The 15271-nt window shown below is 37.3% G+C and overlaps 1 protein-coding gene across 2 annotated transcripts in view; it reads right to left on the minus strand.

The window, feature by feature from the left end:
* The window catches only part of LOC100889439 (doublecortin domain-containing protein 1), a 35368-nt gene that overhangs the window by 13849 nt on the left and 6248 nt on the right, over positions 1 to 15271 (minus strand). The window contains exons 1-19 of one of the 2 annotated variants that reach the window (XM_030989684.1): positions 15021 to 15132; positions 14252 to 14356; positions 13557 to 13656; positions 13020 to 13113; positions 12022 to 12120; positions 11478 to 11623; positions 10885 to 10974; positions 10267 to 10353; positions 9661 to 9762; positions 8940 to 9111; positions 8042 to 8171; positions 7419 to 7566; positions 5730 to 5831; positions 5301 to 5440; positions 4234 to 4294; positions 3419 to 3696; positions 2070 to 2302; positions 1426 to 1511; positions 507 to 647 (exon numbers count right to left, since the gene is read on the minus strand). In XM_030989684.1, the coding sequence (XP_030845544.1) occupies positions 507 to 647; positions 1426 to 1511; positions 2070 to 2302; positions 3419 to 3696; positions 4234 to 4294; positions 5301 to 5440; positions 5730 to 5831; positions 7419 to 7566; positions 8042 to 8171; positions 8940 to 9111; positions 9661 to 9762; positions 10267 to 10353; positions 10885 to 10974; positions 11478 to 11623; positions 12022 to 12120; positions 13020 to 13113; positions 13557 to 13656; positions 14252 to 14334 (2292 nt within the window). In that variant the 5' untranslated portion in view covers positions 14335 to 14356; positions 15021 to 15132. Of the gene's footprint in view, positions 1 to 506; positions 648 to 1425; positions 1512 to 2069; positions 2303 to 3418; positions 3697 to 4233; positions 4295 to 5300; positions 5441 to 5729; positions 5832 to 7418; positions 7567 to 8041; positions 8172 to 8939; positions 9112 to 9660; positions 9763 to 10266; positions 10354 to 10884; positions 10975 to 11477; positions 11624 to 12021; positions 12121 to 13019; positions 13114 to 13556; positions 13657 to 14251; positions 14357 to 15020; positions 15133 to 15271 lie in introns of those variants that run through there. The other variant, XM_030989683.1, reaches the window with a different exon arrangement.

Here is a 15271-nt window from a genome sequence, read left to right on the forward strand (position 1 = left end):
CTATAAATTGTATGGTAACATTGTCATCGTTATTTTATTTATTTATTTATTTATTTCGTTTTATTTCAACATGGGTAGCCCCATCAGTAGATATGATTATTGTTATTGTTATGATTGTTGTTATCATTATCAACATCATAATAATAACCTCCAACATCATCATCATCATTAATTCAGCATCATTATCGTCATTACTATTAAAATTACTATTAAAATTAAAATTAAATTAAAATCATCATCATCATCATCATCATCATCATCATCATCAACATCATCAACATTTTCATCAACATCATCCAGGGATGCCAGTTAGAATTGATCAGAGGGCCTAAAAATCACCTAGAATGAGCTATTTTGTACACAGAAAAAGCCTTAACTATAATCCCTGATCATCCTTATCATCATCAACATTATCCTCAATTCTCCATCATCATTATAAATTAAGCATCATTATCATTATCATCATCATCCTCCTCATTATTATCTTATGTGTCAATCCTACTGACCAGTTGAAACTCTAGTTGTTTGAGATTCACTTTCTTGGACTTCAGCTTGGCCGCCATATCCTCCTTGTTCAGAGACCCTGACCGACGATGCCTGTGAGGGCGCTTTCCATTCTGAGCTGTTCGATTTAAATCCTTCATCATCTGGAGACAATGTAAATGATATGAAAGTCAGAGCACTGAGGAATTACTCACTTGTAATTCACTTGATCCAGGATTATTCAGTCTTTAGACTGTTGTTCCTATCTATGGTTTCCTTTGGTTGGGGTTGTCATCATATTTATCTGGGGCATCTTTCCACCACTTCTCAAGTCCAGATTTGAAGCGATTCATAGTGGTACTCTCCACAACATCGCCTGGAAGACCATTCCACACATTGATTATTCTCTGGCTGAATGAGTTTTTCCTTAGTGTCTTCCAGCATTTTAGCTAAGACACCCACGTAGTTCTGTATTGCCCAAATTTTTCACAGTGTAGCTCTGTCTTGAAGTCCTGTGCAATGAATGAGTTTTTCCTTAGTGTCTTCCAGCATTTTAGCTAAGACACCCACGTAGTTCTTACTGACAAAGGACTAACTAATACTTTGCCATGGAATTAGTTATTCATAAGTCATGACAATGATTCTTATTGCTCGTAATACTTAAGTAATGTCGAAAATTCAGATTCCAAACAGATTCCAAAGTGGCCAATCTTTTAGCTATTTGTCATAATATAATGTAAATATAATGTAAATATCTGTTTGGTGTGCTTTTGGTCTGTCGTCGGTTTTACTTGCGTAGAAGGCAAAGGTTCCAATTAATTGCATTTCTTTTATTCATCATTCAATAAAAATAAAGACTAGAAAGCCACGAATAATAGCTTCCTCCGAAGGGTAGTTGGAGGAATAAATAATTCTGTGTCTCCAAAACCAAAGGCTACTTACATTGGTAAGATCAGGACCCACCACATGGGCCATCCTGTTGAGATCTTTCTCTCCATTCTTCATCACTCTCAGTCTCAAGGGAACAGCTGCAGAGAAAACAACCAGAACAGAAATTGGAGAAGGGTGAATTCTGGTAAAGGTGAAAACTAATTTCATTTTTGTTTGTCGTGATATAGAAGAATATTGAAAAAAGATTTCTCACAAAATTAGCTTAATATTTCAAATGACTAGAAATAGTTTTTGACTGTAAATCAAATTAAAAAGACCCATTTCTGTATGTGAAGCTTTTCTCTAGTAGCGATTTTAAAGGGATTGGGTAACTTTGTGTCAGATTCTGAAACAAAATCCTGGATTTAGCTCATGCTGCAATGATAATTATAAACCTTTAGGTCAGTCAGGAATCCCATGACTTTTTCGTTTTCCTAACGGTTTTTATTACACTACAGTCTATTGGGAAAAATAAGTATGGTAAAACCAGTCATTTAAAAACTTTTTTGAGGCACTTCATGATCATTTTGAAGCGCAATTTTTTTAGGGCTTCAATATTACACCATATCACAGACACTGATGACACGTAGGGCCATGCATCTCAGATTTAACATTTTTAAACGATGCCTTTAAAATGATGCACCTGAGATACTCACTTCTATATTCCTCATTAGTATCCTCGAGCGCTCCTACAGAGCTTTTACTCCTGATGGGCGGGGCATAGGCGATGAAGTAACCCTCCATCGGCCAATCAAAGCTCTTATTGATGTCCCCTCTCCAATCCACCGGCCAGGAGTAGGCCAGCTTGCTCCATGTAGGATTCGTTGACATCAGGTCGTTGTGACGCCATTCTCTCGGCCGATCCAGGTTCTCCTGCTTCAGGGCCCATCTGAAAAAAGCAATGATAGATTTATGTTAATTAATTTCCCATACCTGTATATGTCTCATCTTTTTTCTTCTTCTTCCATTTTGAGTCAGACCTCTTTACAGAGTATAATCGTTCTATACTGGGGTGTGTGCAGGTGGACCACTACACCAGGGTTTCCCCCTACTCTTATACGAATAGTGCAGTGGGTTCTTAACGTGCAAAGGTAGTGACTCTTCTCTACACAGGGCCTCTATTTAACGTCCTGTCCGAGGGACGGAGTGTTTTCCACTTAAAGGGAAAGTCCACCCCCAAAATAAGTTTGTTTCGATAGAGGCAGAATAATAAGAAAATCAGGTGAGTGAAAGTTTGAGCAAATTCTGAATGAAAATAAGAAAGTTATGAATTATTGAAGTTGTGATCAATCAAATACAAATTGGCAACTCTGTGACTTATTATACGAGCTCTCCTTCATTTGCTTTGTGCATAATATTCCATAAAATCATTTTTTCTTCGTTATTGATGACGGAATATATATTTGTTCCTTGCAGGGGGAGTATAGAAACATATTTGCAATTATTATATTTAGGGTGCATGTATGGTTTAAATTTTTCTTGAGGGAAAATGAAAATTTTAGATTTTTTTAGTACTGAGCAAATGGAAGTTGAGCTCGCATGATACGTCATAGAGTTGCCAATTTGTGTTTGATTGATCACAACTTCAAAAATTCATAACTTTCTTATTTTCATTCAGAATTTGCTCAAACTTTCACTCACCTGATTTTCTTATTATTCTGCCTCTATCGAAACAAACTTATTTTGGGGGTGGACTTTCCCTTTAACAAAGCCTGCGTCTATGAACAAAGGGAGGGGCACGTTAACACACAACGCAGGCTTCAGTCATTCGTCTGGGTCGTAAGAACATGAATAAAGAAGTATATATATATAAAAACTCAGTCCACAATACAGTGTATTAAAGAAGAGGAGTGTGTCATTATCAGGTGCACAAGACAAATAGAGGAAACACATTCCATGGAGATTTAATGGGATTTTGTATCTATGTCTCAAATTCTGGATTTAGCTCATGCTGCATTTGGTAAATTACTCACTGAAATCAATTTGATGAAAACAGATAAATTACCTCTGTGACTTGGCCCATCTGTGTTTGTCTGCTAGCTTCTCCATACCCATCAGCACGAACTTGTGACCTTTGAACCCTGGCTTGGGCGGGCCTTCCTCCCCTTGCTCCTCCCCATAACTGTCTTCTAATTGGTTGGCTTGGCTGTTATCTCCAAGCCAATCACCAGGTGAGACTCCTCCGCTGCCTCCTCCCCCTCCTCCAGCCAGCGTCAACTCTGTGTCCTGCTGGTCGTCACTAGAGGGCGCTTCTACGAAGGTGAGAAGCAGGTCTTGGTTGGCCTGAGGGGAAGAAAAGTAGCAGAACAAAATGAAGTATACTCTTGGGTTATGCAATATCATCCAGACCACTCTGTCATTGAAATAATAAATAAACATGTCATAAACGGGTAGCTTTTAGACTTTCAAAGTACACTAAAAATATGCTAAAAGGTATGTACATGTATAGTGAAAATTATGACCAAATCTAGAAGAAAACCCTAGAATTGGCTGCCATTTTAGTATGTCATTTTGGGGACCTTACTAAAATGCATTGCAGTGAAAATTATTTTATTGTAATTTGTTTGACCTCAAAACACAATATTCCTAGCCTATTACGAAGAGGTAGCTATATGACAGCTTTGACAGAACTAAATACATCTGGAAAGGTAAGAATTTTTTTTTTTTTTTTTTTGAAATGTATACTTCTATTTTAAAACATTGGATGTAGTTTATTCATAACAAAAATAAATCTTTGAAACAAAAAAAACAACAGAAATGTGATCATACAATTCATGTTACGACTGAGCTTGAAAAGACAATGTTAGACTAGATATTTACCCAATTGGCTATTCTTCCATCATTCAAGAAAACCCATTGTTGACCATTCATGCCATCCTCTCTGTAGGAGAAAAACATAATATATCACAAAGATGACACAAAATAAAAGGTTACAAAATAATAATTTAGAGCTTTTCATTCAGTGTTTAAAAGAAAAGACAGCAAAAACCTTGAACGTTTATTATACTCTCTAAACAGAGTTTCAGGGAAGTTTCTTCTTATCTATTTAAACAAATTACCTGGAGCAATTAGGATGCATATTGGTCGGAACCCCAAAAAGTCAAATTACAAGTAATAACTAAATTAATAATGATAACATTTAAAAAGCGCTGAACATTATATGTTTCTAAGCGCAAAATTAAAATGTAACTACTATCCATACATTTGTTATAACACAATTGTGGAATAAAACCAAACTACTAATATCACAACGTATCATTGCTTTGATAATGGCGACTAAACAGAGCACTTGTGATACTTCACATCATCTGTTTGGAGCCAGAAGGGCATTAACCTATGTTGTATATGCTTTAACACAGCTTTAACACAGATTATAAAATGATGAAGCGGATCCTAATCAAATGATTGGTTGAGAGCGTACACATGACCATGCAGGCATTTATTTTGACTAACACGTAATTTGACTAATGACTGGTCTTTAGTAAAATCTTGTTATAAAACATAATTTTATAAATCAAATAAAACGTCATCTTATAAAACAAATAATACACATCCTTTGTTCAGACATGAGTAAACTTACCCACACATTCAATACCTTCAAAACAGTTGAAACAACCTCGCCTCGGGCCTGTTAGAATGGTCCAAAGGTACCATGTGGGGGTAATTCTTACTAATGCCCTCACTGCTGTGTATTATTTGTATACTAATGCCCTTCTAGCATATAAGTATTGGTGTGTACTGCAAAATGATAAGAAATTGTTGCAGTCTTGGTAAAGTAACAAGCACTGTACACAAAAAGATGTATATGGGGCTACACGAACATGTGGCATAAAAATCTGTCCCGATTTTTATGTTGATAAGACAGCTTGGTAGAAGTAGTTGCTTACCTCTCCAGTAGAGAGACAGGTATCCCGTAGGTTTCACTGGAGCTCCCTGGTAGCTTGACATTCACTTCCCACTCAGGACCCCGGTTTAACATCAGGGTTAGCGCCAGCTTTGGGTGTGATTTAGAGTAGATTGCACCATCCTAGGATCGAAGATAGGATAAAGATGCACAAGTTAGGAACCCAAGAATTAGAATCAGGAAGAATCAAAAATGGTTGGGAGAATTTACTGTTGATCACATAGTGACGCCTTCAAAGAAAACCACAAATATCTTCGTGGTTTGAGAATTTTTTCAGGATTTTTTGCCCTTTAAAGGGTTAGTACAGTAGAAGGAATATATATGTAATAAGTAACATTTCATACAAAAATCATGCAGTTTTTTCATCAACATTCAACAATGTTACCGAGTCACTGTAATGACGACCACTTACTTTATTGATACACCATGACTGTGCTCTGAGAGGCCAGACTTTAGATGATTTCTGTTTCTCCGCTACCGAGATCTCAGGATATAACATCAGACTCTCATCATCCTAAAAGAAAGAAAGAAAAGAAAAGTTTAGAAATATTTAGAGATGAATCTAAATTCAAGTACATCTTCCCAATTTAAAGAATACCCATCTCTGGAGTATGTGCTAATACTGATTAAAGTTCACCTTAAATAAATAAAGAGAAAGCAATAGATTTTTCACGTTTGTGTTCTTGATCAAAGAGGAAAATGGTTTCCCCAATTTACTCATCCTTATAGGCCCATCATTTACATACACTTCAAATATATGCGACTATCTAACCAGGTTATAAAAGAGTGAATTCGAGAATACCAAGTCAGTATCAGAGATACATTATACCACATTTTAGATTTTTTAGATGCAACCTATATTTTGAAGGCAAAAACTTGGCTAAAAAAAGTCTAGTGGATATCAATGAACCTTAAAATGACACAAATCCTGTATTAATCTCATATGTATGTGCATGGCTAAAACACTGCCAGATGTTCTAGGCAGTACTTAGGGATCAGGGACCTGTTTCACAAAGCCTTTTTACAATGACAAATGACAAAAATCAGTGTCAAATCTGTTGACAACCAATCAGAAGCAAGGATTTCAGTAGCTTCAGGGTGCTACAAGAATTTTTTTCACCACTTGCCCTGTCGGGCAAGTGGGTTTTCAATTTACTTGCCCAAACAATATTTCCACTTGCCCAAAACTTTAAAGCGAAAAAGGACTCGAGGTTAAAGCATTTATTATCTCGTAATGATAAGTTAGTGTTTTAGATAGCAAATTAATGCACATACATGTACAGTGTAACTGTACTGAATAATAACCTAATATGTCAAAGAAAATGGTCAACAAAGGATGGTTGAAGGTTTAAAAAACGCATTTTATTGATTCTCCATAAATAATCAGATTCACATTCATCTGATTTATATGAGCAGCGAGTTTTAAATAATATGTTCACAATCATTAACAGTCATTATGAATAAATATCAAACATTTGACTTTTTGTACTTACTAGAAAATCCCTGTTGTTTATTCCATTCCGATTCGCACGTGTTCATTTCCCTAGAATAATGACGTCATATTTGGCGTGATTCAACCAATCGGCAATCAGAGAATAGCAAAGGCCTGTCGGTGCGGCCTGCAGAGCTAGAGAGAGAGAGCGCGAATAAGCTCGCAGCTGGTACGATCGCGCTAGCTGTCTCTAGCTAGCTCACGGCCGGCCGTGCGTGGAGGCGGAGCGGCATTCATGGCTTGAAGTGTCACTGTTGCATGCGCGCTGAGCTAGCTGAGCTGGCTAGCTGTCTGTGAAGTTTTTTCGAAATCGGAACGATCGCTTTTTTGCTTCTGGATTTTGACGACGGGTAAGAAGTTGACGGGTGAATGGTAGAGTTCTTGGACACTAGGAAATTACTGTAAAAGTATCACTTGCCCGAATCGGGCAAGTGATAATTTGATTTACTTGCCCGACGGCTCAATTTGGTTGCCCCGGGACGTCGGGCAAGCGGGTTTGTCGCGCCCTGAGCTTATAACAAAAACTGTCATTTGTCACTGAAGACATGTTTTGTGACCCCCTCCCCCTCATTGTTGTTGTCCTTAAGACATGGGTTCTAGAAGCCTTACCTCATGTTGTAAGTAGTGTGTGTCTGAGTGAAGGTCATGAGCTTTCATGTCCTCTTTGACCTTCTCTCTGACCTCTAGGGGCGTGTCTTCGTTAATCTCCTGGTAAGCCTCCTCCGGGAAAAGGTCACGCATCATCCATGATGTATGCCTGCATGGGTCAAAGGTCAAAGGTCAAGTACAATTTATTAGAGTCTTCGTCTTCTTTGATATACTCCTCAACGTCCCCGTAGGAACCAAACAAGGAGGATGAGGGGATGCGCACTGTTGCTTATTTAGTTCTTATTGCTCGAGTCTTGGTTGTGGAAAAAGTTGGTTGCTTGGAGTTTGAAGGTGTCAATTTGTTTGCAGTCCTTTGGATGTTGGGGTAGTGTGGAGCCATTTGAAGAGGAGTAATCATGAATAACCATTCCTGGCATTGGTTTCTCACAGAACGTACAAAATGTGGTCACAAATCTACAGAATCCACCTTTTTTGATAGTTCATTATTGAAGGAAAAAATATTATTTAAAGATCATAATTGAGAGACCAATAGTGAGAGCAACCAGTGGCATGAGTGGCCTGTCATAGTTAAGTCCAACATAAAGTAGATCTTAGTCTTTGTGAAAAAACCCTGGATTATGTACCTTTCTCCCCCTTCAGGTAGTTGATCAGCAAGTAGAGCTTCTCTGATGACAACCCTCTGTGCCTCTCCATACGCCTGGGAGTAATCCTTGTAACCTACCGCTTTATCCAACGTCAGCTGAAGGCAGTAGACTGACAAGAGAAAAAAGATAGCTCATCAATAGATTTTGACACTCGAGAATATACGACACATGTTTGGTGACAATTGCTACGTGGTCAATTCAGAACACTATCCATAGTCCATGGAATCAACACTAAATATACAACTAACCCTAACACTGAACTGAACATAAACTCAAATGCTTACCATATCCTAACCTCAACCCTCTCTCGCTGACAAACTGAAGCCTGAAGAGATTAAATCAAGCCGTTTATACATGTAAACCAAGTTCACTGTGGAAAGTTTGTTCATATCTGCCTGACATAAAAAAGAATAGTTTATCCCGGCTACTATATTCCACAGTTTTTCTAGGTATAGACCTCTCAAGAAATTAAATAGAAGCTCTTATTACCAATCATGTGAAAGAACATGTTTTGACTAATACGTGATGATACAAATTTTGCCGGGAAACCGCCTAGTAATTGATATATTTGGTAAATTATTATATCTATCCGAACCAGATAGATATCGTGCACGTGCCTTGTAGTCCCTTATACATCTTTCTGTGTACAGTGCTTGTAACTTTACCAAGACTGATGGGCCAAATTTCTTATCATTTTGATGATTCCAGAACCTTGCAGTACACACCAATACTTATATGCTAGATGATCAACCTTTTCTGATCGATTTCACCATCGATTCTGAACGTTACTTTCACAATGCAACCGCATGACCAGAATTGGTCTTTACCTTTAACATGAATAAAAATCAATTGAATATTAGGAACACATTTGTCTTACCATGAGGATCTCTGTAAGGTTCACCGAATGAAAGCCAGACCTTCTGGTCATTCTTGAGATCATAAACATTGGTGATCTCCTTGCCCTTGTGATTGAAGACCTTGGTGACGATGGTGCTGAGGGCTGTGGTGTTCTGCTCCGGCCTCACCCAGCGGGTTATGGTATCCAGCAGCTGTTAGAAAGAGCAGTACAAATAATGAATAAGTAATAATAATAATAACTATTTCTTATATGGCGCTTTTTCAGGAGGGCCCTATCAAAGCGCCTTACAGTTATAATACTATTACGCCGGTCGTCGGATTCATAGCTTATTTAAAGGGTATTTAGGCCCATTGCATAACAAATTACCACTAATCGTAACTTTGCCATCAATATTAACTACCATGGGAACATCACTCAACAGCAAATCAAATGGAAATTACCAGTAGTTAGTTTTATGTAATGGGACCCTTGGTAGGAAGGAGTTCTTTGAATGCTGTGAGCATTAAAATCTTCAACTTAGCTAGAGCTGGGGAATTATTGGAGTGGCCTGAGCACCCTTCTACGATTTAAACATATATGGCTAAATATTATTATTATTATTTATTCCAAATAAGCAATAACTACATGGATCTTAAAAACAGCTCTTATCCCATTAAAAGCAATCTTGCTGAGATAAAGGAACATAAAAGGTGCCTTGAGAAATACAGCTATTACAAGATATTCTTGAGATTGACCTCACCCTTTGCATAAGTAAGTTTTGATCTCCCTGGACTCCTTTAGATGCCTCCTTCATATTGAAGAACACCGTCTCCTCTCCATCATTCCGTCCATTCTCATACACCTGTGTAAAAACAACATCAAAGATAAGATTTAAAAAGTTCTTAGAGTGGTACACATAAGATTCTAAGGTACAGTGCACTGTGTCCTCTCTATCAGGTAGCTTACACATATGCATAATTTCTTAGCAGTTAGGTTAAACAAACAAGCAAATTATACATACAATGTAAATATAGATGAAGGGACTTAGGAAAGCCTCAAACAGCGGATACATGTAACTACATTGACTGCATTATCTTATTTCTTGAGAAGAAATCAGCCAAGAGATGCTGTTTGGATGAGAGCCTGTCAGCTAAGAGGCTTAATGTTTGTAGAAAACTTGGCAGTTACTTTTGGATTTAACCATCACTGAAACACCCACAGCTTTGAATTCACACTGTTGTTGTTGTTGTTGTTTTAGTTTTAAGGGCGTGTGTCATTCAATTGTGAATATTTACGCCGTTTCACTCAATAGAAGTATATTAGACTTGTATCCAGTTGATTTTGTAATAACTGTACACATGCTTACCTTGAGTTTGAGTCCTTGTTGTCCTACCAGCCTGTGAGAGGAGTCTAGTTCTTTCATGTGCTTGGATTTAAATGTGTGACCCTCCTCCTGCAAAGTAAGTGAGCAAAACAAACTTATTTTATTTCATTTCCTAGATGATGATGACGATGAAGATTATCTTGTTTCACTGATTTTATCCCCACCCACTTCTATTATGGCACTCATATTGAAGTCCTAGAGAACTTATGGTTTGCAGGGATGTAGCATGTAAGAGCTTGTAAAAAACAAATGAAATCTCCTATCATTACTATTATAATCATTATCATATCATACCATGAGTGCCAGTAGTGACTACATAGCTACAATACTGTACTTTCAATGTTCCCTTTTGGGGCGCAATGACTTACCCATTTCAGAAGATCAATTAGAATACAAGTCTAAGGATACACTATACATACATGCAGGTTTGCAATAACAGGTATTGCACTTATGAAAGGCAAAATGTTATACTGTAACAGTCCTGCATCTGACTGGTCCTATATAGCTAAGCTTAATGGGATATTACAGATGTATACTTTAAAAACAAGAAAAATGGTTGAAAAAAGGGGAAAATGGATTCCAAATCAGTATCCTACTCACCATCTCCATGGCAGCCTTATCGCTGATTGAATCCAGGATGTCATCTGTTTTACCTCGGGCTTCATGGAAATCTTCTATCAGGGTCTCAACCTATTGAAAAATCAATGATAAGCTTATTATACCTTGGAAGTAGGCATAATGTTATACAAAACTTATTTGCCCCTCTGTGTTCGCTAGTGGGTTACTCTTGAAATTGAACTGTGCAGTTATGGATGAACATGGACAGTTGAATAATTCATCAGGATTAAACTTGTCAGACCTTCTTCAGTGACCAGTACTTGTCAAGATTTGATTTGAAAGAATTGAGTGATGGACTTTTTTGCTACATATGATGGGAGACCATTCCACTTATATAAGTGTTTTTTTTTTTAGGGATATTTTTTAGCACTACATTTGTTTGTGTTTTGCAGATGCAAGTGCGCCACACTAAGACCCGTATTACTAATTAAACACTGTAAAATCCCCCCCCCCCCAAAAAAAAAAGAAGAATATTGGCTGAACATGATTGTTTATGTAACTTTATACGTACATATATAACTACATTCCTCACATTTAGATCCAACTAAATACTGGTTTAAGATGCAAATTATCACCTGTGTAATCTCTTTATCCATGACAGCCACCTCGCCTGCATTGCCCCTGTCCTCCGCTGCCTGTCTGCCCTGCCTGAGCTCTCCCAGACGTGCCTTACTCATCTTAGTCTGCTGCTTACAGATCTTCACTATCTCAGTCAGGAAAGCTGGATGAATAAACAAAGATTAAAAAGGATAGTGATAAAGAACGTAGCAATTCATTAAATCGATACAGTACAACTCAAGTCTTAAGTTGTATTGTCTGATGAAATATGGTAATTTCACTTCTACAGTTGATGCAATATTCATGCAATTGATACAAATAATTATGAGACACATTTCACATAAATGTAAAAAATGAATTCTAAGTCACACAATATATCATGCTTGTGGTGTCCTATTACCAAAGAACTGAATAATTAATATGTATTATGAGCAAATATGGTAATTAAGTTTATTCATATATTCTATCACACAATCATTCACTTCCTCTTTGTTCATATTCTTCATTCATTCATATATCCATCTATCCATCAATCCACCACTTCATTCATTGACTACTCACTTTTAGCTCCTAAAGCACTGAATCTTTCTCCCTTTGAGACCCAGACAGGCCCAAAGATTGGCGTGGTACTACTCTGGAGACAGCCATCTAATCTGGGTACTGCAATGCAATGGAGGGGAAAAGATACAAATAATAAAACTATGAAAATTGCTTATTTACGTTGTGTCCCCTGTTATAGCATATTGCAGTATCTTCTTGCTGTTCTTTCCAGACGGTAAATGGCTATAACGCATATATGAGTGATAACTGATAATTGATTAATATGAATAAAAATCAATTAAATATCAGGAACACATTCGTCTTACCATGAGGATCTCTGTATGGTTCACCGAATGATAGACCTTCAATAGATGCACCAGTGGTATGAAGTTGTTGATCTTAAGCTAAGTTTTTTAAGAAGTTATTGAGAACATAGTCCTTTTCATGGAAAGGTCATCACTATTTGATCTCAATAAAAGTTGGTCCCTCATTCAAACTTGCCAACCTTGCAAAGCTGATATCTTTTTTTTCAAAAACAAAAATAAAAAAGAGTGTACTTTGTTGTGTACTGCTCATTAGTTTGAAGGCAAAATGAAACTAATAAAGAACTAACAAAAAAGAAATGAATAATTCCTTGACAAGAGGAACGGTTAGTAAAGCTCTACTCTACATGTACAAGCAGGCTTTCTTATTATAATAATAATATTTTTGCTTGTATAACACTTAATACGGCGCTTTACATTATTACCCCAGTCATCGGATTCCGCACACAATGTATGCAATTTCTCCACTCCCTGGGGAGCATTCCAACAAGAGCTACTAGGCTGAAATTGCTAAGCATACCACATTGGCTTTCACATCCTACCGGCCGGTCGGTACCCATTCACCACCTGGGTGGAGATTGGCAAATGTAGATCAATGTCTTGCCAAAGGACATTAGTGCCGTGGCGGGACTCGAACCTTGTGATCCACAGCCCGGTGACATATCCACTCGTCCACGACATCCTCATGATACTTACACTCATTGAGATCCTCTAGTTTCTGTCCATCCCATGTGTAGATGTACCTGGCAGGACAGTTCAGGTTCAGCTTTGAAGTGCAGGAGTCCAGGAACTGGGTAGAAGATTGAAAGAAAAACAAGATTGCTGGTATATTCTACCAAAACAATAATACATTTAAACATCAACAACACCATTTACCCGTTATGGATATAATTAAAGTTCCCTAAGGCAAATAATAGATCAGTGATTTTCTAAAACCAATCTTTTCTGGCATTGTGTAACTACACATTTCTTTTTTCTTTCTTTTTGTTTTTAAAACCAGGTTCAACATAATGAAAAGATATTTAAATGGACAGTAAAGTAACTTTCTAGCCCATGTGAAAACTGCTCCCGAGGACAATTAATCCTAGCACATCTTCACCCCCAGCTAGGACAATTACCCGCAGGAATACCCTCCCTAATAACAAGAACAACACATATTTAACAACAGAAACCTAAATACATGTAAGGGATTATGTGGTTGTTGAGGGGGTGACCAAGATATATGTTTCTCACCTGATTGAACTGGTCTAGATTGGCCACTACCTCATGAGACTCGGAGGCATCACCATTGAGAAACACCATCACACGACGCATGCCTGATGATAGCATATTCCTGGATAAAGAAGATGCATAATATAGTAATCAATAAGATAAGAAGTGACTATTTCATCTTCTACAAATCCGTAACCTCAACTTTTATTGGCCACTTCTTTATGAAACATTGATGATGGAAAGTATCACACAACCTATACCTGATGAGTGAGAAGACATGGAATTAGACTATTGTGTATGCACCATCATTAAATCAATCATAGCTTCATGTACATGTAGTACAGAACTAACAGGGACAGCACAAAGAAAAGTATGATTTGTCCCGAAGAGTGGATGCACAACCAGCAGATGTACATTTCTAGAAACGTTTATTGATTTATTCATCTATTTTCTATTAATTTCATTTTATTCATATAACGTGCATTAGTTTGACTGTTACCTATCTACATGCCACGTTTGAGTCTGTATGTCATTTAATGTGTATGCACTGGTAGGTTTAATATAGCTTCTCTTTCTCCATATTTTTTCATCCTTTCATTATAAAAACAAAGCATTTGACCACAATTTATGTTGGTTCTTTCTGCTGGACACAAAACAGTTTTCAGGGTATGCTAGCTACAAGTGGAAGATTTTACACATGGAGGAAAGTCACTCACCTCATTCTCTTTGACAATATAGATCTTGTTTTCTTCTTGTTGCTTGGTAGAACAACGCCCTCTAGAGTCCATGCTGCTTGCATGTTCTTCTTCACAATACCTACACACAAAAGAGATTTTGTTACATTGTCATTCTCCCAGATTAAAAGTGGATTTGTATCTATTACACAACCTGCCATTTGTATCCATAAAGTTCTTCTGTGCAAGAACAATAACACAATCTGAACATATTTTAAGAAAGGTATTGTGGTCAATTAATATCAGTACATTCAAATATGTTTTGTCCTTCTTCTCTCTTATCCTAAATACTCTAAAAATGCAATTTTCTTCATCAGCATCATCGTTTTTCATTAACATTATCATCATTATCATTATCATTATCTTCAGCATTATAATTATCATCATTATCATTATCACCATTAACATCATTATTATCACCACCATCATCATTATCATCACCACCATCATCATCATTATCCTTATCTTCAATTTTCTTCATCAGCATCATCGTTTTCCATTAACATTATCATCATCATCATTATCCTTATCTTCAGTATCATAATTATCATCATCTTCATCACCATCATAAATAATAATAATAATAATATTGGCATTTATATAGCGCTCTTACAGACATACATGTGTATCACAGCGCTTTACAACATATTATTATTACCCCGGTCAATGTATATTCAGCATTGTCATTATCATCATCATTATCTTCAATATTTTCATCATCACCATCACCGTCACCATCATCGCATATAGGACAGGTGTGAAAGGGTTCTTGAAGGGTTCTCCTCCTGAGATGTAGACCTCCCCATCCCTGGGTATCTCCTCCGCACTCTTCACCTCCTCATCACCACCACCATCACCACCACCACCACCACCACCACCACCACCACCACCACCACCACCATCATCATCATCACCATCACCATCACCATCACCACATACCTAGAACAGTTGTGAAAGGGTTCTTGAAGGGTTCTCCTCTTGAGATGTAGACCTCCCCATCCC

The sequence above is a fragment of the Strongylocentrotus purpuratus genome, unplaced genomic scaffold (assembly GCF_000002235.5).
Source record: "Strongylocentrotus purpuratus isolate Spur 01 unplaced genomic scaffold, Spur_5.0 spur5_scaffold_18, whole genome shotgun sequence".
In the NCBI taxonomy this organism is placed as follows: domain Eukaryota; kingdom Metazoa; phylum Echinodermata; class Echinoidea; order Camarodonta; family Strongylocentrotidae; genus Strongylocentrotus; species Strongylocentrotus purpuratus.